This window comes from Neoarius graeffei, chromosome 15, assembly GCF_027579695.1.
Source record: "Neoarius graeffei isolate fNeoGra1 chromosome 15, fNeoGra1.pri, whole genome shotgun sequence".
NCBI lineage: Eukaryota > Metazoa > Chordata > Actinopteri > Siluriformes > Ariidae > Neoarius > Neoarius graeffei.
The window spans coordinates 44,057,886-44,080,062 of NC_083583.1; the positions used below are offsets into that span (position 1 = coordinate 44,057,886).

The window sequence follows — 22,177 nt, forward strand, 5'->3', positions numbered from 1 at the left end:
TAGATAGCTTACAAAAAGAAATGCAAATATTAGAACAATGGGGAATAGATTGGGGATTTAAATTCTCTTTACCAAAATCTAAGGTAATGTTTTTTACCAGAAAGATCCCAGGGAACTTCAAAATAATGTTGTACAACCAACCACTTGAAAGAGTAAATAAGTTTAAATATCTTGGAATCTTCATGGATGAAAGAATGGCATGGAAACATCATATGGACCCTTTTCACGTGACGTCACGACAAACGCGGCCGCCATTTTGGACGTGTACTACCAGTAGTTTACCACAGCCAGCATTGAGGAACGGCAGCAAAGAAAGTGTTTATTTTCAGCAAGACTTCCATCATGCCACTATATTGTTGTGCACCTGGATGTAGTAACCATCAACAAACAAGGCAAGGTTTATCATTTTATCAGATCCCGACGGAGAAGATGGATAGCGGCCATTAACAGATTGGCAGCCCTCGGCATACCAGCGCTTGTGTAGTGACCACTTTGTTGGAGGTAAGACGAATAAAATTAGCCAGAAAAGGCATTACATTGCTGTTAACATTCTGTGGCGGCGAGTGTGTAACCAAATAGGCTAAAATAACCCATTGTAACCTCTTTGTTCTTCTGTAGTAGCTATTGTTGACTAGCTAATGTCAACATCATCATAGCTGGTATGTTATTGTAGCAATGTTTACGTTCAGTCATTTGGATGACTGTTAAAACCTTTCAGTCTCAAGTTTTTCCTTTACTGGATTTACTAGTTTACTGTAATTATGATCTGGCAGCTATTTACACCGGATCCAGTGTAAATAGCTGCCGGAGCCAACGTCCGAGAATTAAGCAGCGCGCTCCGGCTTGCTCCCGGAGTGCTCCGGCCGAGGTTCCGGAGCTCGCTCCGGCTTGCTCGCCCTCAAATTAAGCGGCTTGCTCCGGAGCAAGCCGGAGCGCGCTGCTTAATTTGAGGGCGAGCAAGCCAGACTGCGCTGCTTAATTTGAGGGCAAGCAAGCCGGAGCAAGCTCCGGAACCTCGGCCGGAGCACTCCGGGAGCAAGCCGGAGCGCGCTGCTTAATTTGAGGGCGAGCAAGCCAGAGCGCGCTGCTTAATTCTCGGACGTTGGCTCCAGCAGCTGTTTACACTGGATCCGGTGTAAATAGCTGCCGGATCATAATTACAGTAAACTAGTAAATCCAGTAAAGCCGGAGCACGCTCCGGAACCTCGGCTGGAGCACTCCTAGAGCAAGCCGGAGGGCGCTCCGGAACCTCGGACAGAGCACTCCTGGAGCAAGCCGGAGCGCGCTCCGGAACCTCGGACGTTGGCGTGTATGTGTATGGCGATGGGTTTTTAACGACATAGGTATACAGATCATGTGGGCCGAAGTCAGGTAAAGACGAGGGCTTCGTGTACTTCCGTATGTCAGTGAACAATCCTGGTGGAAGCAGGTAAACGTCGTTCTCTAAGCCTGCTAACCTCAATTTTTGCAAATACCTCTCCCTCTGCTCGCCCTGTAAATGCCCTACGTCGCTGGATAGTGAAGGTGTTTTCTGTATCTCGCTCCTTTTTCTTTTATGTTTTTCGTTTGTCGCCTTCCTCGCATTCAAACTGATGATTCGAGCCGAAGTCCACTACATGTCCAAAATGGCAGTCATGTTTACGAAGGTCACGTGACTGAAAAGGGTCTATAGCACATGTAGAAACTAAGTGTAAAAAAGTATTGAATCTTATGAGGATGATTTCTGGGCAGTACTGGCGTGCAGACAAACAATCACTGATGAATATTTATAAAGCCTTAATCAGATCAACCATAGATTATGGTTGCATAGTGTATAGTTCTGCATGTGCAACATCTCTCAGGAAACTTGATAGAGTTCAGGTTAAAGGTTTAAGGATTGCTATAGGAGCTATCAAAACAACTCCTACCTGTGCACTGTTAGTAGAAGCTGAAGAAACCCCACTTAAACTAAGGCCAAGTTTACATTAGACCGTATCTGTCTCTTTTTCTTCGCGGATGCACTGTCCGTTTACATTAAACCGCCTGGAAACGCCGGGAAACGGGAATCCGCCAGCGTCCACGTATTCAATCCAGATCGTGTCAGCTCCGGTGCTGTGTAAACATTGAGATACACGGATACACTGTGCTGAGCTCTAGCTGGCGTCGTCATTGGACAACGTCACTGTGACATCCACCTTCCTGATTCGCTGGCGTTGGTCATGTGACGCGACTGCTGAAAAACGGCGCAGACTTCCGCCTTGTATCACCTTTCATTAAAGAGTATAAAAGTATGAAAATACTGCAAATACTGATGCAAATACTGCCCATTGTGTAGTTATGATTGTCTTTAGGCTTGCCATCCTTCTTGCAAGTGGTAAGTGATATGCGCTGGGATCACACACACAGCGGCTCAGTCCCGAATCACAGCTTGTGCACTTCACTCGCGCGCTCTGTGAGCTGCGCAAGGCCGGAGTGCGCACCCTCCAGAGGGCACTCGCTGTTCAGGGCGGAGTGATTTGGAGCGCAGGATGCTTGCGGAGCCGAGCGTATCCGTGCATTGGTGTTGCTGTGTGCACACTAATCGTTTTAAAAACGTTAAGCTGATGATCCGCTGATACGGTCTAATGTAAACATGGGCTAAGATTTGATAAATTGTCCTTAACATACTGGGTGAGACTTAAAGGGAGCATAAATAATCTTGCTGTATCAGTTCTAACTGAGTGTTGGGAATACCATTCAAAGAGTTCTGGTTTTGGATGGCATATTAACAACACAGGGGTAGAATATGGAATTAAAGATTTTAACTTAAGCCCTGCACTTGTGTTGAGTACAGTTCCTCCATGGGTGCTGCCTGTTCCATCCATTGATTTAGAACTGCTGAATGAAAAAGCAGAGCAGCCGAATGAACAAAGACTTGCAGAATGCAGCCAAAGACATCTTATATCTAAATATTATGGTTTTATTAAAATATTTACAGATGGGTCAAAAGATCCACAAGATGGGCATTGTGGAATTGGGATATATATTCCTAAATTCAAAAAAAGTATGGATATAGGCTTAGCAACTTTTTGTCAATATATTCTATAGAATTAGCGGGAATAATAACTGCTCTGAGATGGATTGAAGAAGTCAAACCACCAAGATCTGTCATATGTACTGATTCATTGGCAGTGTTCCTCAGCTTTGAAACAGGAAACTCAATAAGAGAGGATTTGATAATAGAGGCAAGACGTGTTTTATTGAATCTTAAGAACCTTGGATTATTAGTTCAGTTTTGTTGGGTTCCAGCCCATGTTGGGATTAAAGGAAATGAAGTGGCTGACAAAATTGCTAAGAAAATGCTGGAAAAAGAACATATAGAAATTAATATTTCAATGGGGAAGGGAGAAGCTAAATCTAAAATAAAAACAGAAGTTCTACTTGAATGGCAAAATGAATGGAAGGTAGAATTCAATGCAAGGCATTATCATGAGATCCAGGAAAATGTTTGGGGGAAAAGGATAATATCAAGTCTCAACAGAAGGGAAGAGGTGGTATATAGTAGACTAAGATTGGGTCACACAGGTCTTAATGGCACTCTACGGTTAACAGGGAAGAGTAATAGTTTATGTAGTGAATGTCAAGTTCTAGAAGATGTAGTTCATGTTTTATTTAATTGCAATAAATACACAGAACACAGACAGCAATGGAAAGAAAGGCTGATAATGGAATAGAAAACATCCTTAAGGAAGAAGGAATGCAGAGAGATAGGCTCAAATCCCTATTTATTTTTCTTAATGATACAGGTTTAATTAAAAGTATCTAAGATCCTTTTTTTCTTCTTTTCTTAAACTTCAGATAGCCATGATAGTCTGCTAAGTCCCTTTACACACTCCTGTACAGTAGGTGGCAGTATGCACCAAAGAGATGTGATCCACCAATAAACCAAAGAAGAAGAAGAATACTCCAGTTGCCAGACTGTCTCCTGTGGACTTTCCTTTCTACAGCCTTTTGATATTGTGCCTTCTTGAGTCCCCCTGCCTGAATTGTTCCTTGTTTTTTCTTGTCTAGTTTTCTGTCCAGTTTTTTTGCTCCTGTTGTACCTGCCTGTTCTTTTGGGTTGTGTTTTCGCTTCCTCTGCCTGGATTTCCCTTGTCTCTGTGTTCTTTGTTTTTTTGTGAAGATTTTTCTGTCCTGTTTTTTGTCCCTGACCATGCCTGCCTGCTCCACTGTGTTTTTGACCTCTTGGCTCATTCTTTGACCACTGATTTTTGCCTGAGCCCTATTGTACCTCTGCCCTCTACTTCATTAAAGAAGTTTTTCTCTGAACACTGCCTGTTTTGAGTCTGCTCTTGGGTCCTCACTTCACCTCAGCTCGCCATTTCTGACAGCACAGTCTGGCCAACATGGACCCAGCAGATTTTGCCCAGCTAAGAGCAGTGGTACAAAAACAGGGAGCTCTCCTTGGGACCCACCAACAGGACATCCAACAGGTGAACCAAAACATTGTCACCATCTCTAACTCTCTCAATCTTCTTGCCACTCAGCTACAACAGCTTCAAGTAACATCTGCTCCTGCACAACCCCCTCTGCCTACCGCTCCCCCAGCTCCTGCTCCAGCCCTCTTCAGGGAGCCGAGACTTCCCGCCCCACAGCCATACGATGGAGAACCAGGTACCTGCCGATCACTTATCTCAATGCTCACTAACCCTTGAGCTTCAACTGCTGGCCTTCCCTACAGAGCATTCCTGAGTGGCCTACACCATCACTCTCCTCACTGGCAAAGCTAGGGAGTGGGGAACAGCTATGTGGGACACCAATGCACCATGCTGCGCCAGCTTCAAGAATTTCATAGAGGAGATGAGGTGAGCCTTTGATCGCTCTCTGTCTGGCAGAGAGGCAACTAGAGAAATCATGGGGCTGCGGCAGGGTGCCCAGTCCGCTTTCGACTATGTGATTGAGTTTTGCACCTTGGCGGCATCTTGTGGCTGGAATGGGTGCCTTGTTCAATGCATTTTTGAACGGGCTGTCAGACTCCATCGAGGATGAGCTGGTCTCATGAGAACTGCCACCTGATCTCCCTGGTCCCATGGACCTTGCCAGTCATATTGACTCCCGGATCAGACAGTGGGTGAAGAAGAGAACTCAGACTAGCCTTGCTCCCCCTCAGCCTCCCATTCCTTCCGCTGAGCCAATGCAGATAGACCAAGCCTGCATCTCACCTGAGGAACGACAGCGCCATCAGGTTATGAGGGTGTGTTTTTATTGCGGACAGCTGGGGCACTTCTGCCAATCTTGCCCTCTAAAAGGAAGAGCCCACCAGTGAGTTTAGGGGACCTGGTGGGCAATGTCCAGAATCAGCCTCCTACTGGTCAACCGCTACTCCCAGTGGTGATTATCCATGGCAATCAGCCCCACAACCTCCAGGCACTCATTGATTCAGAGGCTGACAGAAACCTGATCTGCTCAACCACTGCCAAGCACCTGGGGATTCCACTACTGGCTCTGAACCTGTCCCTCACTGTCCTGACCCTTAACGGTACTGGTCTGACCACTATCACCCATAAAACAGCCCCGATCACCTTAAGAATTTCTGGCAACCACTCTGAATCCATCCAGTTTTTCGTCATGAGCAACCCCCATGTGCCCATAGTTCTTGGTCTGCCCTGGCTAACTCTACATAACCCCCATGTCAACTGGACTAACAATACCATTTTAGGATGTAGTCAATTCTGTTTGTCATGCCTGAGATCTGCCCTCCCTCATGCTGAGCTGCTCCAGCCCACCATTGGTGAATATCCTGACCTCTCTAATGTGCCTCCTGAGTATAATGACTTAACCTGTGTTCAACAAGTCTCAAGCTGTTTCCCTTCCTCCCCATAGGCCCTATGACTGTGGAATTGACCATTTCCCTGGGACTGCACCACCTAAGGGGCGACTTTACTCTCTCTCTCTCCCCTTCTGAAAGGCAAGCCATGGATAAATACATCACCGAGTCCTTAGCAGCTGGAATTATTCATCCCTCCTCTTCTCCTACAGGGGCAGGATTCTTTTTTGTGGAGAAGGACAAATCCTTGCGCCCTTGCATTGATTACCGTGGGCTAAATGACCTCAAAATCAAGAACCGTTACCCCCTACCTCTCATGTTTATGGCGTTTGAGTTACTCCAGGGAGCCCAGATTTTCAGCAAGCTAGACCTGCGTAATGCTTACCACCTCATGAGGATCAGGGAAGGGGATGAATGGAAGACAGCGTTCAACACCCCCATGGGCCACTACAAATATCTCGTGGTTCTGTTCGGCCTGACTAACACTCCCGTGGTTTTCCAGGCCCTCGTTAATGATATTCTGAGGGACTACCTTAACCTTTTTGTTTATCTGGATGATATATTGATTTTTTTTCCCGCTCCCTTGATGAACACCACGTCAGGCAGGTCCTTCAATGACTCCTGGAAAATAAACTTTGTTAAGGCTGAGAAATATGAGTTCCATAGGAGTTCTGTCTCCTTTCTGGGTTTCATTTTCTCCCCCGTACAGATTCAGATGGACCCCCTGAAACTCAAGGCAGTTGCTGACTGGCCCACCTTGTCCTCTCGGCAAGAACTTCAGCGGTTTCTTGAGTTTGCGAATTTCTACAGGCAATTCATCAAGAACTTTAGTATGGTGGCTGGGCCCCTCACAGCTCTAACTTCCACCAAGGTCCCCTTTAGCTGGGGGGAAGGGGCCAAGAAGGTATTCGTCAAGCTCAAATGAAGGTTCACGTCAACACCCATACTCACCATTCCAGAGCCGTCCCGGCAGTTTGTGGTTGAGGTTGATGCTTCAGAGTCAGGGGTCGGGGCCATGTTGTCCCAAAGATTGGCTAGTGACAACAAGCTTCGTCCTTGCTCCTTCTTCTCTTGTTGGCTTTCCCCCTCTGAGAGAAACTATGACAATGGCAATGGGGAACTGTTGGCTGTTAAACTGGCCTTAGAAGAATGGAGACATTGGTTGGAGGGATCAGACCTTCCCTTCATCGTATGGACATATCACAAGAACCTTGAATACCTCAGGACTACCAAGCACCTCAATTCTCGTCAGGCCCGATGGTCTCCTTTTCGCACTTCAAGTTCACGCTTTCCTTCCATGCAGGCTCTAAGAATGGTAAGCCTGATGCCTTGTCCAGAATGTTTTCTCCCCTCCAGGAGGAATGGACCTCCCCTGAGACCATCCTTCCTCCATGGTGCCTGGTGGGGGCTGCTCTGTTAGAGGTGGAAACCTTGGTCCAGAAGGCCCATGAGCAGGACCCAGGGCCCAGTAATGCACCTCCTAACCATCTTTTTTGTTTCTGTGCAGGCACAGGTGTTGCAGTGGGGTCATGGTTCCAGAGTGGCATGCCACCCAGGAGCAGCCCAGACTCTGGCACTCATCTGACAATGTTTTTGGTGGCCATCCATCAAGGAGGACATCCAGAAGTTTGTGGCAGCTTGCAACATCTGCACCAGGAACAAGACTGGCAACAGACCCCCTGCCGGCCTGCTGAGACCCCTTCCTGTTCCCCACTGGCCCTGGTTACACAGCCCTGGATTTCGTCACAGGACTCCCTAATTCAGGTGGCAATACTTGTATCCTCACTGTTGTCGACTGTTTTTCTAAAGCCCTTCATTTTATCCCTCTGCCCAAGCTTCCCACCGCCAAGGAGACTGCCGAATTGCTGATACTCCATGTTTTCCGTCTACATGGACTCCCCTCAGACATTGTATCAGACCATGGACCCCAGTTCTCTGCCCAATTCTGGAAGGCTTTCTGTTAACTCATTGGTGCTTCTCACAGTCTGTCTTCAGGTTTTCACCCTCAGACCAATGGACAGATGGAACAGGCCAACCAGGAGCTGGAAGTAGCTCTCAGGTGCATGGTGTCCAAGGATGCTGCCTCCTGGAGCAAGACCCTTCCTTGGACAGAGTACGCTCACAACTCCTTACCCACCTCTGCTATAGGTCTTTCCCCCTTCCAGTGCTCTCTGGGTTACCAGCCACCACTCTTCCCATCCAAGAAGTCATCACCATGCCCTCTGCCCAGGTGTTTGTGCGCTGCTACAGAAGAACGTGGACACTGACCAGGAAGAAGCTCCTACGTTCTGTCAAGATGTTTAAAGAGCAAGCTGACAAACACCCCTCGGCAGCTCCCATCTATCAGGTGGGGCAGCGGGTAATGCTCTCCACTCGCCACCTGCCCCACAAGACAAGACAGTCTCCTACAAATTGGCTCCCCAGTTCATAGGACCGTTTCCAAGGTAACTAATCCCTGATCTGTAAGACTGTCTCTGCCCATAACCGTGTGCCGTATTCATCCAACTTTCCATGTCTCCCAAGTCAAACCGCTTGTCTCCAGTTCCCTGTCCCCACCCTCCAAACCCCATCCTCCTCCCAGGTTCATAGATGGTGGTGAGGACTTCACGGTCAGGAGGTTGTTGAAGGTACGACGCCGAGGCAGAGGACTCCAGTACCTGGTTAATTGGGAGGGGTATGGTCCTGAGGAGAGAAGCTGGGTTCCAGCCAGGTTCATCATGGATCCCACCCTCATCACGGACTTCCACCAACAACACCCTGAGGCACATCCTGAGGCACCCGTTGAAAGGGGGGTACTGTCACAGTCCGGTCCATCCATGCCTGAGTTTGTGGGACTCCCAGGCCGGATCCGGGCCAGGAATTCAGTCCTGCCTTGCTGAAGGCCATTTTCCCTGAAGCGGCACTCCCACACCTGTTACCACTCCTCTCCCATCAGCCAGGGCCTTTTTAAGAACTGTTTGGAGCCACTCTGGTTGCCAGACTGTCTCCTGTGGACTTTCCTCGCTTCACTACAGCCTTTTGATATTGTGCCTTCTTGATTCCCCCTGCCTGAATTGTTCCTTGTTTTTTCTCGTCTAGTTTTCTGTCCAGTTTTTTGTTCCTGCCTGTTCTTTTGGATTGTGTTTTCGCTTCCTCTGCCTGGATTTCCCTTGTCCCTGTGTTGTTCGTTTTTTTTGTGAAGATTTTTCTGTCCTGTTTTTGTCCCAGACTGTGCCTGCCTGCTCCACTGTGTTTTTGACCTCTTGGCTCGTTCTTTGACCACTGATTTTTGCCTGAGCCCTATTGTACCTCTGCCCTCTACTTCATTAAAGAAGTTTTTCTCTGAACACTGCCTGTTTTGAGTCTGCTTTTGGGTCCTCAGCTCGCCATTTCTGACAGTTTCAACATTTAAAAAAAAACAAACCAAAAAAAACCCCTATAAACAGCAGTAAGCCATAATAAATGAAAAAAAGTCAACATTTGGTGTGAGCCAACCCTTTGCTTTAAAAAAAATAATAGTAGTCTCCAGTACAATAAGTGCAGTTTTATAAGGAACTGAGCTGTAGGTTTTACTGAGCATCTTACAGAACCAGCCACAGTTCTTAGGACACTTTAACTGTCACACTTGCTTCTTCATTTTGCACCAAAACCCAGTAGCCTTCATTATGTTTTCTTTTTTAATCTGAAAAGTGCTCTCTTATGTAATATACTGCTCAGATCCAAACTCTTTTTTTTTTTTTCCTGTAGCATTTAATTTTGTGCTGGAAAATGAGTGTTTGGACTCAAGTGTTTTTGTACTGACTCATATACAGTAGAAGTCATAAAATAGAAATCTATAATAGAGTTTGTATGAAAAAAACAGGGTGCCTAAGACTTTTGCACAGTACTGTAGTACCCCTTCTTTCAATTTATTATTGAATGATGTGTCGTATATTTTAAACATCTATAGTTATTTTAATGTTGTGAAATATCCAAAATTTTCTATTATCACTTACAACCCCGATTCCAAAAAAGTTGGGACAAAGTACAAATTGTAAATAAAAACGGAATGCAATAATTTACAAATCTCAAAAACTGATATTGTATTCACAATAGAACATAGACAACATGTCAAATGTTGAAAGTGAGACATTTTGAAATGTCATGCCAAATATTGGCTCATTTGAAATTTCATGACAGCAACACATCTCAAAAAAGTTGGGACAGGGGCAATAAGAGGCTGGAAAAGTTAAAGGTACAAAAAAGGAACAGCTGGAGGACCAAATTGCAACTCATTAGGTCAATTGGCAATAGGTCATTAACATGACTAGGTATAAAAAGAGCATCTTGGAGAGGCAGCGGCTCTCAGAAGTAAAGATGGGAAGAGGATCACCAATCCCCCTAATTCTGCACCAACAAATAGTGGAGCAATATCAGAAAGGAGTTTGACAGTGTAAAATTGCAAAGAGTTTGAACATATCATCATCTACAGTGCATAATATCAAAAGATTCAGAGAATCTGGAAGAATCTCTGTGCGTAAGGGTCAAGGCCGGAAAATCATACTGGGTGCCCGTGATCTTCGGACCCTTAGACGGCACTGCATCACATACAGGCATTCTTCTGTATTGAAAATCACAAAATGGGCTCAGTAATATTTCCAGAGAACATTATCTGTGAACACAATTCACCGTGCCATCCGCCGTTGCCAGCTAAAACTCTATAGTTCAAAGAAGAAGCCGTATCTAAACACAATCCAGAAGCGCAGACGTCTTATCTGGGCCAAGGCTCATTTAAAATGGACTGTGGCAAAGTGGAAAACTGTTCTGTGGTCAGACAAATCAAAATTTGAAGTTCTTTATGGAAATCAGGGACGCCGTGTCATTCGGACTAAAGAGGAGAAGGATGACCCAAGTTGTTATCAGCGCTCAGTTCAGAAGCCTGCACCTCTGATGGTATGGGGTTGCATTAGTGCGTGTGGCATGGGCAGCTTACACATCTGGAAAGACACCATCAATGCTGAAAGGTATATCCAGGTTCTAGAGCAACATATGCTCCCATCCAGACGACGTCTCTTTCAGGGAAGACCTTGCATTTTCCAACATGACAATGCCAAACCACATACTGCATCAATTACAGCATCATGGCTGCATAGAAGAAGGGTCCGGGTACTGAACTGGCCAGCCTGCAGTCCAGATCTTTCACCCATAGAAAACATTTGGCGCATCATAAAACAGAAGATACGACAAAAAAGACCTAAGACAGTTGAGCAACTAGAATCCTACATTAGACAAGAATGGGTTAACATTCCTATCCCTAAACTTGAGCAACTTGTCTCCTCAGTCCCCAGATGTTTACAGACTGTTGTAAAGAGAAAAGGGGATGTCTCACAGTGGTAAACATGGCCTTGTCCCAACTTTTTTGAGATGTGTTGTTGTCATGAAATTTAAAATCACCTAATTTTTCTCTTTAAATGATACATTTTCTCAGCTTAAACATTTGATATGTCATCTATGTGGGCGGCACGGTGGTGTAGTGGTTAGCGCTGTCGCCTCACAGCAAGAAGGTCCTGGGTTCGAGCCCCGGGGCCGGCGAGGGCCTTTCTGTGTGGAGTTTGCATGTTCTCCCCGTGTCCGCGTGGGTTTCCTCCGGGTGCTCCGGTTTCCCCCACAGTCCAAAGACATGCAGGTTAGGTTAACTGGTGACTCTAAATTGACCGTAGGTGTGAATGTGAATGGTTGTCTGTGTCTATGTGTCAGCCCTGTGATGACCTGGCGACTTGTCCAGGGTGTACCCCGCCTTTCGCCCGTAGTCAGCTGGGATAGGCTCCAGCTTGCCTGCGACCCTGTAGAAGGATAAAGCAGCTAGAGATAATGAGATGAGATGTCATCTATGTTCTATTCTGAATAAAATATGGAATTTTGAAACTTCCACATCATTGCATTCCGTTTTTATTTACAACTTGTACTTTGTCCCAACTTTTTTGGAATCGGGGTTGTACATCCCTCAGCAGTTTCTCTTTGTCTCTCTCCTGAAGACTTTCCCATGTCAGGAAATGTAAAGCTCCAGCTTTACCCCTGACTGTTACAAAGTGCTGATACTGAGGACTGTTCAGTAAACAATTACACATGATTTTAATCCATTTATGTGGCGCAACAACCAAACAAGTACCTGTGGATGTTGTCATGATGAAAATGAAGTATTAGAACAAGCACATTAATATAAACCTTGCAGCCAGAACTAATGTGAGAGCTGCTGTTACTGAAAATGAATCAACACCTTAAAGCAGATACGCAGAACCTTTATTTTGAAATAAATTTCTGAGTGGATAGTATCTCCATCCTTGACTCTTTATGCTGCATAAATGGGAATAAAAATATTTATATTTTTGAGAGTTAAAATCGACCGCAAAGTTGGCATTCGAGCTGCCCCGCTGAGTCAGCCAGCCCTGAGTGCGTGACGTCACGGCGATAACTGGTTTTAAGGCCGAGGCCTTTGACAGCTATAGACCAAAGTCATATAAATAAAAATTTATGGTGAAAGTAAGCAATACCGTTACCGACTTGCTCAACTAAGATTGATTTGACTTAATTGATTTTGGGTTGACGCTTTTTAAAATAGGATAAAAGTGTTATAACTTATGCAACATACATGTACATGCATGCATTTTCACTGATAAAATGTAAAAGGCTAATTAAATAATCAGATGAACTGAGACAATCACATTCTGAAGCAAATTAAATAATCTTATACCGGTAACTTAAATACATAATACAAGTTACATGTATTAATCTAAATGCAGGTAAACAACGAGTGTTGTTATTTTTGTTGTTTTGTATCCAAATGAGAGTTGCATCTTGCCCATCTGTGTTCTCGCTTCTTGAAGGCCGAGCTTGTGGCTAATTGTTTTGAAACAATCTGACTTTCAGTTCTCCGTTCATTCGCTTCTTCCACGTAAGGTTGAGATATTGCTGCAAGCATATCCAACGGAGAAATCAGACAGCTGGTCCACTCATTCTCCATTTTGTCCATACTGAGTACTTCACCATTGCTGCTCGGCTCAGGCAATTACTAAAACCCGGGACGGAACGGGACGCCACCAGTTTTAGCAACAACCGTGGGGAGGTCACTGCCTGAGTGATATGTCACGTCCTGTTCCATCCCGGGTTTTAGCAACAACCCTCGGCTCACACTCCGGGAGAACTAGTGCAACTGAACTTACTTTCCTTTTCTTGTAGTTTTTCTTTTCCTTTAATTGTTGGTACTGCACCCTCTTTCAATACGGATTTATAGCCAACGCTCCTCAACAGATCAGAGGTCTCATACGAGTCTTCAGTAGAATATGCAGAGCAGAGGAGAGACCACGTTGTAGCCGCCCAATGTGCCTGTGAACTTCTCGCAAAATGCGTCCAAATCTTTGCAGTTTGAACATTCTTGGGCCATGAATGCAACGTACAGTGGTGCTTGAAAGTTTGTGAACCCTTTAGAATTTTCTATATTTCTGTATAATTATGACCTAAAACATCATCAGATTTTCACACAAGTCCTAAAAGTACATAAAGAGAACCCAGTTAAACAAATGAGACAAAAATATTATACTTGGTCATTTATTTATTGAGGAAAATGATCCAATATTACATATCTGTGAGTGGCAAAAGTATGTGAACCTTTGCTTTCAGTATCTGGTGTGACCCCCTTGTGCAACAATAACTGCAACTAAACGTTGCCGGTAACTGTTGATCAGTCCTGCACACCGTCTTGGAGGAATTTTAGCCCATTCCTCCGTACAGAACAGCTTCCACTCTGGGATGTTGGTGGGTTTCCTCACATAAACTGCTCACTTCAGGTCCTTCCACAACATTTCAATTGGATTAAGTTCAGGACTTTGACTTGGCCATTCCAAAACATTAACTTTATTCTTCTTTAACCATTCTTTGGTAGAACGACTTGTGTGCTTTGGGTTGTTGTCTTGCTGCATGACCCACCTTCTCTTGAAATTCAGTTCATGGACAGATGTCCTGACATTTTCCTTTAGAATTCGCTGGTATAATTCAGAATTCATTGTTCCATCAATGATGGCAAGCCATCCTGGTCCAGATGCAGCAAAACAGGCCCAAACCATGATACTACCACCACCATGTTTCACAGATGGGATAAGATTCTTATGGTGGAATGCAGTGTTTTCCTTTCTCCAAACATACCACTTTTCATTTAAACCAAAAAGTTCTATTTTGGTCTCATCCATCCACAAAACATTTTTCCAATAGCCTTCTGGCCTGTCCGTGTGATCTATAGCAAACTGCAGATAAGCAGCAATGTTCTTTTTGGAGAGCAGTGGCTTTCTCTTTGCAACCCTGCCATGCACACGATTGTTGTTCAGTGTTCTCCTGATGGTGGACTCATGAACATTAACATTAGCCAATGTGAGCGAGGCCTTCAGTTGCTTAGAAGTTACCCTGGGGTTCTTTGTGACCTCGCCGACTATTACACGCCTTGCTCTTGGAGTGATCTTTGTTGGTCGACCACTCCTAGGGAGGGTAACAATGGTCTTGAATTTCCTCCATTTGTACACAATCTGTCTGACTGTGGATTGGTGGAGTCCAAACACTTTAGAGATGGTTTTGTATCCTTTTCCAGCCTGATGAGCATCAACAATGCTTTCTCTGAGGTCCTTAGAAATCTCCTTTGTTCATGCCATGATACACTTCCACAAACATGTGTTGTGAAGATCAGACTTTGATAGATCCCTGTTCTTTAAATAAAACAGGTTGCCCACTCACACCTGATTGTCATCCCATTGATTGAAAACATCTGACTCTAATTTCACCTTCAAATTAACTGCTAATCCTAGAGGTTCACATACTTTTGCCACTCACAGATATGCAATATTGGATCATTTTCCTCAATAAATAAATGATCAAGTATAATATTTTTGTCTCATTTGTTTAACTGGATTCTCTTTACTTTTAGGACTTGTGTGAAAATCTGATGATGTTTTAGGTCATATTTATGCAGAAATATAGAAAATTCTTAAAGGTTCACAAACTTTCAAGCACCACTGTAAATCCACCTTCTGTCGTGTTGCTGCACTCGCCAGCAACACATCTACATGGCATGGTGATAAATTAGCTCAAAATGGAATCTCGAAGTTGCAGTCAGCTCTGTGTTTTAGTATTGCAGAAATGGCGATGAGCCCGATAGACTTCCTGCTGTGATGTTACGGACTTCAAGGTCATTCACTCAGACTGCTACCTGTATGAATCATCTCATCTCATCTCATTATCTCTAGCCGCTTTATCCTGTTCTACGGGGTCGCAGGCAAGCTGGAGCCTATCCCAGCTGACTACGGGCGAAAGGCGGGGTAAACCCTGGACAAGTCGCCAGGTCATCACAGGGCTGACACATAGACACAGACAACCATTCACACTCACATTCACACCTACGGTCAATTTAGAGTCACCAGTTAACCTAACCTGCATGTCTTTGGACTGTGGGGAAAACCGGAGCACCCGGAGGAAACCCACACGGACACGGGGAGAACATGCAAACTCCACATAGAAAGGCCCTCGTCGGCCACGGGGCTCGAACCCGGACCTTCTTGCTGTGAGGTGACAGCGCTAACCACTACACCACCGTGCCGCCCCTGTATGAATCATGTTAATCGTAAAAATTACTATATTAGATTTATTGTTAATGCTTAAAGCTATTCCTCTGCCATTCTTGAGGTCTCAAAGCATTTATAAACAAAACGTGAGGCCATGGTTCTGTGTATCTCTTTTAAGTCTGTTGTATTTATTTAGCCTAGCCTATTTTTTCAAGAGGGATGACAAATTGTGTCTCACTACAAAGCCAGATTGTGAGAAATTACACAGGACTTTTAAGGCTTCGCCTGAAGTGAGATAAATACCATTATCAGACAGGAATAAATTGCTTCACACCAAACCAAACTTGCAATATGTTTGCACCTGCATGAAGCTAAAGCCCATATTGTTAGGTTATAACAGGAATTTATCAAATATCCATTGCTACTCCTGAACCAAAATGAGAGACTAAAAAAAACAAGCATTAATCATCACAATGTTCCTGTTATACAACACACATTTTTTAATATCTTATTGATCTTTCCCTTGGGCTAGGATTCATATTAAAGCAACAGTCAAGCACATTTTGATATTCAGTATCATACAGGGTTTCATGCATAAACTGAAGCAGGGGGTATATTTGTTCTTCCCATGCAGAAATCACGATCCGTGTGGATGAGTCAGAGTGTTTGTCAGCAGCCAGCTCCCACGACATGGAGACTGAGCGCTTCCTGTCCACGGGAAGCACCGGTCGGCGTGTTTCCTTCAATGAGGCAGCCCTCTTCGACCACAGCAAGAAGCCACAGGAGAAAGGTCGAAGGTCAGTAACTGGGAAATACACCACTCCTATTTTTAATACGAGCTACATCCGGGACATGGAGAATGGCAACCGTGACATAAATCTCTATATGTCACTTGTGAGGAAATCGATGAATTATTTTGATAAATTTGGGTACTTTTTGGTTGGAAATGTGTTAATATAATAAAAAGAAAATCACATGTTGGCTTGAAGATATGAAGTTTATCTTCTTGTGTTTAAAAACTTACATTTTTCATACAAAATACTTCGTGGATCTGAGTGACATTTGTAAATAATATTGGCTGGCTTTGAGTGGTATATTGGATATATTCCATTGTGGTACCATGAATGAATTGAAGATGAGTTCAATATCATGCTAGCTGAATGGAATATACCTGATATATCATGAAAAAATTATTATTATTATTATTATTATTATTATTATTATTATTATACATACACACTCTCTTCATATCAGCATATCAGCATTCTCAAAGGCCAATGCTAGTTTAACCACGAGTCGGTGCAGTCAGTGCAGCAATGAAGTAACCTTCCAGCTGGTGTAGTGTTCATCAGTAGTGTTAGCGAATGCTAATAAAGCTGTCAAGCCTATGCTATCAAGAGCAAGTAGCATAGGCTAACAACTGAGAAACTAAGATTTGTCTCCAGACTCTTCTTCCACGCACACTTACCACAGTATTTTTCACTCATACTAAAGTATTCATTTCCCTGTATAGTTTACTTAGTTACTTTTAAAATCAACATTGACAGCTACACACAACAGAGCTACCTGGCAGCCTGCCACTAATCCCTTGCAAAATCCTTTGCTCTGTTGCTTTTTTGGTGTGTCTGGCTCAGTTTTGGCTGAGATCAAGTCCCAGCTCTAATAGTAACAGTTTGCCACTGCTTGTAAATGTGTAAATATTGTATATAGTGTATATTCTATCCACATTCACTGGATATAAGCAATCACATGCTCTGATTGGCTACTCTACTACCAGGCTATCAGCTCATATACCATGAGTATAGAAAAACAAAATGGCGGCGCATATTGCTGAACCAATCAAGGACGAAATAAAACCTCTACTCAAAAACAAAACCCCAAAAAATATAAAAAGAAAAAAAACCAACAAAACATGGAACATACATATTTGATGGTAAGAACGTATCTTTATTTATTTTTCAAGAATTATTATTATAGCATTTTTCGCAAATTGCTACTGTCATTTCGCCGGTTTGTTTATATTCTAAGCAGAAATTATTTTATCGGATGTTTTGTATAAAGTTTTTATTTATTGAATTTGCAAAAAATAAAAATGCTCTGCTTCTCAAAATCCAGTAAATGTGGAGAGAATTAAACAGTTATTCCACTCAATCTTATCGTACACGGCTTATAGCCAACTCGGCTATCAGCTCATGTACGAGTCAATTTTGTGGAATAACTGTGTGTGTGTGTGTGTGTGTGTATATATATATATATATATATATATATATATATATATATATATATATATAAACCACAAAGGGTATAAAGCATTGCAATTGTCTGTATTCATATACGTTTGCTGTGCTAAATATCAATATCTATATTCATATTTAAACCTGAAGTGGGCGTGGCTTAAACTGGAATTGGCAAGCCTCCCTCTATAGTGTACCTTGTATTAGTATCTGTATTATCTGTTTAGATCACATCTGTTCATTATGAATAATGTATGATAATGCGCATGTACTTCACTGATATATAAAACTCATCTGTGTGTAAGAGCTGACAGTCTGTATTACAGTAGCATATGTATAATATATGAATCACCAAACAGCCTGCATTTAAATAGAACATCTATATGAAACACACACACACACACACACACACACACACACACTACAATTCACATTTCTCTCAAGCATTAATTTTAACTTTCATTTTTCTCCATATAGGGAACAGTAATTTTATTCCTTCTGACATGTAAGCCCCCTCTGCCTTTCTGCCTTCAGGTACACACTCACTGAGGGTGACTTCCATCACCTAAAGAATGCCAGGCTCACACATCTCCACCTCCCTCCAGCTGCCCTGAAGATCGTCACCATCCACGAGTGTGAATCATCAGAGAACAACATTGCCATGACAACACGGCCTGTCGCTAAATCCAGCCTCTCCATCTTCCAGGTGACACATAAGCAGGGTTCAATATGATGTATGTCACAGCAATGACAATACTCGTAGGTCAGTTAAAAGCAGCAGGTCAATGGTTGCTGCTTAGTTATCTTTGTGAATTAGTGTGTGTTAGGTAGAAGACTACTTACTGTTCAGGCTCTGATTATAGAATTACTCTGGGTGTCAAAAGAATACTGGAGTGTACTTCAAACTACTATATCGTCCATATTTAAAGTATATGTACAAATAAAATGGACACAAATTTCAACACATATTCCTATACTGGAGAATGAAATATAAGCTGTTGACTTGAAATTAATTTATAATGGATGTTTAAAGCAGATACGCAGAACCTTTATTTTTAAATACATTTCTGAGTGGATAGTATCTCCATCCTTGACTCTTGTATGCTGCATAAATGGGAATAAAAAAATATATTTTTGAGAGTTAAAATCGACCGCAAAGTTGGCATTTGAGCTGCCCCGCTGATCCAGCCAGCCCTGAGTGTGTGACGTCACAGCGGGAACCAGTTTTAAGGCCGAGACCTTTGACAGCTATAGACCAAAGTCATATAAATAAAAATTTATGGTGAAAGTAAGAAATGCCATTACCGACTTGCTCAACTAAGACTGATTTGACTTCATTGATTGTGGGTTGACTCTCATTAAAACAGGATAGGTGTTATAACTTATGCAACATACATGTACATGCATGCATTTTCACTGATAAAACGTAAAAGGCTAATTAAATAATCAGATGAACTGAGACAATTACATTCTGAAGCAAATTAAATAATCTTATACCGGTAACCTAGATACACAATACAAGTTACATGGATTAATCTAAATGCAGGTAAACAACATGTTTTTTTTGTTGTTTTGTATCCAAATGAGAGTCAGAGCTTACCAGTCTGTGCTCTCGCTTCTTGAAGGCCGATCTTGTGGCCGATTTGTTTTGAAACAATCTGACTTTCAGTTGTTCATTCAGTTCTCTGTTAATTTGCTTCTTCCACGTAAGGGCAAGATGGCAGCGATATCCAGCGGAGAATTCAGACGGCTGGTCCACTCATTCTCCATTTTCTCCATACTGAGTACTCCGCCATTACTGCTTGGCTCAGGCAATTACTAAAACCCAGGACGGAATGGGACGTCACCAGTTTTAGCAACAACTGCAGGGAGGTCACTGCCCGAGCGATAATATATCACGTCCTGTTCCGTCCTGGGTTTTAGCAACAACCCTCGGCTCACACTCCGGGAGAACTGGTGCAACTGAACTTACTTTCCTTGTTTAAAAATAAATAAATAAATAAATTCTTTCCTTTTCTTGTTTTCTTTTCCTTTACTTGTTTACGTGTGACAAATAAAGACTACTTCTTCTTCTTCTTCTTCTTCTTCTTCTTCAAAATCCTTGATCTACACACATCTGTGACTGGATCATAACAGTTGAATTTTGTGTTAATGAGCAGGTTTTAAACCAATTAACCATTATACTACAGCTATTGTTCTATCCATAAAATACACTAACCTTCATATTGCGTGGGGGAAAACAATACTGTTAATTGGGTGGAAGGATGATGGAAGGATTGTTTATAGAGAATATTATTAATAATAAATGAAATTATTTATTGAACACTGGATTTTATTGCATTGTTTTTGTCACTGTTTTTATTAAAGCAGTAAGCTATGAGACAGCATTATAGTGATTTTATCATCACTTTGTGTAATGCCTAAGAACACTCATACACATCCTAAAATCACTAATGCACATCTTCTCATGGCTTATTGTTTTAATGTATGAGAAATGTATTTATGAAAGCATTCATGTTCACATTTACATTATCAACTGGTTCAACAACTGATCTTAGACTTGCAAGGTGAGATGCAGTAGATAGGGATACACTGGAGTAGTCCTTGCATTTCTTGGCATATAAATAAGTGCTAATATCCAGGTCAAATGCTGCTCATGTAAATTGGTTAAAAACTAATGTAACTGAGTAAACTGATGCCTTAACTGCACATTTGACGTTAAAGGCAATGCTGTGATGTTCTTTGTCTGTATTCAGCCTCCAATGCGCCCATTGCCACAGACAGCTCTTAGTAGCCTAAGTCCCAGTTCAGCCCTGCCAGGCGATTCTCTCAACTCCACTGTGGATGCCAGCTTCTGTGAAAGCCCACCATCTCCCAGCCCAGAGCCTCCAAGACCCAGCTTGGTAAGATAAACCCAAGGTCACAGACACATACTTGAAAGTTTGTGAACCCTTTAGAATTTTCTATATTTCTCCATAAATATGACCTAAAACATCATCAGATTTTCACACAAGTCTTAAAAGTAGATAAAGAGAACCCAGTTAAACAAATGAGACAAAAATATTATACTTGGTCATTTATTTATTGAGGAAAATGATCCAATATTACATATCTGTGAGTGGCAAAAGTATGTGAACCTTTGCTTTCAGTATCTTGTGCAGCAATAATTGCAACTAAATGTTTCCGGTAACTGTTGATCAGTCCTGCAAACCAGCTTGGAGGAATTTTAGCCCATTCCTCCGTACAGAACAGCTTCAACTCTGGGATGTTGCTGGGTTTCCTCACATGAACTGCTAGCTTCAGGTCCTTCCACGACATTTCGATTGGATTAAGGTCAGGACTTTGACTTGGCCATTCCAAAACATTAACTTTATTCTTCTTTAACCATTCTTTGGTAGAATGACTTGTGTGCTTAGGGTCCTTGTCTTGCTGCATGACCCACCTTCTCTTGAGATTCAGTTCATGGACAGATGTCCTGACATTTTCCTTTAGAATTCGCTGGTATAATTCAGAATTCATTGTTCCATCAATGATGGCAAGCCGTCCTGGCCCAGATGCAGCAAAACAGGCCCAAACCATGATACTACCACCACCATGTTTCACAGATGGGATAAGGTTCTTATGCTGGAATGCAGTGTTTTCCTTTCTCCTAAATAACGTTTCTCATTTAAACCAAGAAGTTCTATTTTGGTCTCATCTGTCCACAAAACATTTTTCCAATAGCCTTCTGGCTTGTCTACGTGATCTTTAGCAAACTGCAGACGAGCGGCATTGTTCTTTTTGGAGAGCAGTGGCTTTCTCCTTGCAACCCTGCCATGCACACCATTGTTGTTCAGTGTTCTCCTGATGGTGGACTCATGAACATTAACATTAGCCAATGGGACAGAGGCCTTCAGTTGCTTAGAAGTTATCCTGAGGTCCTTTGTGACCTCACCGACTATTACACACCTTGCTCTTGGAGTGATCTTTGTTGGTCGACCACTCCTGGGGAGGGTAACAATGGTCTTGAATTTCCTCCATTTGTACACAATCTGTCTGACTGTGGATTGATGGAGTCCAAACTCTTTACAGATTGTTTTGTAACCTTTCCCAGCCTGATGAGCATCAACAACGCTTTTTTTGAGGTCCTCAGAAATCTCCTTTGTTTGTGCCATGATACACTTCCACAAACATGTGTTGTGAAGATCTGACTTTGATAGATCCCTGTTCTTTAAATAAAACAGGGTGCCCACTCACACCTGATTGTTATCCTATTGATTGAAAACACCCGGCTCTAATTTCACCTTCAAATTAACTGCTAATCCTAGAGGTTCACATACTTTTGCCACTCACAGATATGTAATATTGGCTCATTTTCCTCAATAAATAAATGACCAAGTATAGTATTTTTGTCTCATTTGTTTAACTGGGTTCTCTTTATCTACTTTTAGGACTTGTGTGAAAATCTGATATTGTTTTAGGTCATATTTATGCAGACGTATAGAAAATTCTAAAGGGTTCACAAACTTTCAAGCACCACTGTAACCACACAAGCTGGACTAGAACAAGAAGTATGCTTTTTTAGGACATACATGCTAAAATCTGGGAACAACTGGGAA

At 42.8% G+C, this 22,177-nt stretch overlaps 1 protein-coding gene across 3 annotated transcripts in view; it reads left to right on the top strand.

Moving 5' to 3' along the window:
• Positions 1-22,177, top strand: part of cbarpb (CACN subunit beta associated regulatory protein b) — a 43,989-nt gene that overhangs the window by 15,160 nt on the left and 6,652 nt on the right. For all 3 annotated transcript variants that reach the window (XM_060940540.1, XM_060940539.1, XM_060940538.1), the window contains exons 5-7: positions 15,980-16,142; positions 18,114-18,285; positions 20,336-20,482. In XM_060940540.1, the coding sequence (XP_060796523.1) occupies positions 15,980-16,142; positions 18,114-18,285; positions 20,336-20,482 (482 nt within the window). The remainder of the gene's footprint in view (positions 1-15,979; positions 16,143-18,113; positions 18,286-20,335; positions 20,483-22,177) is intronic.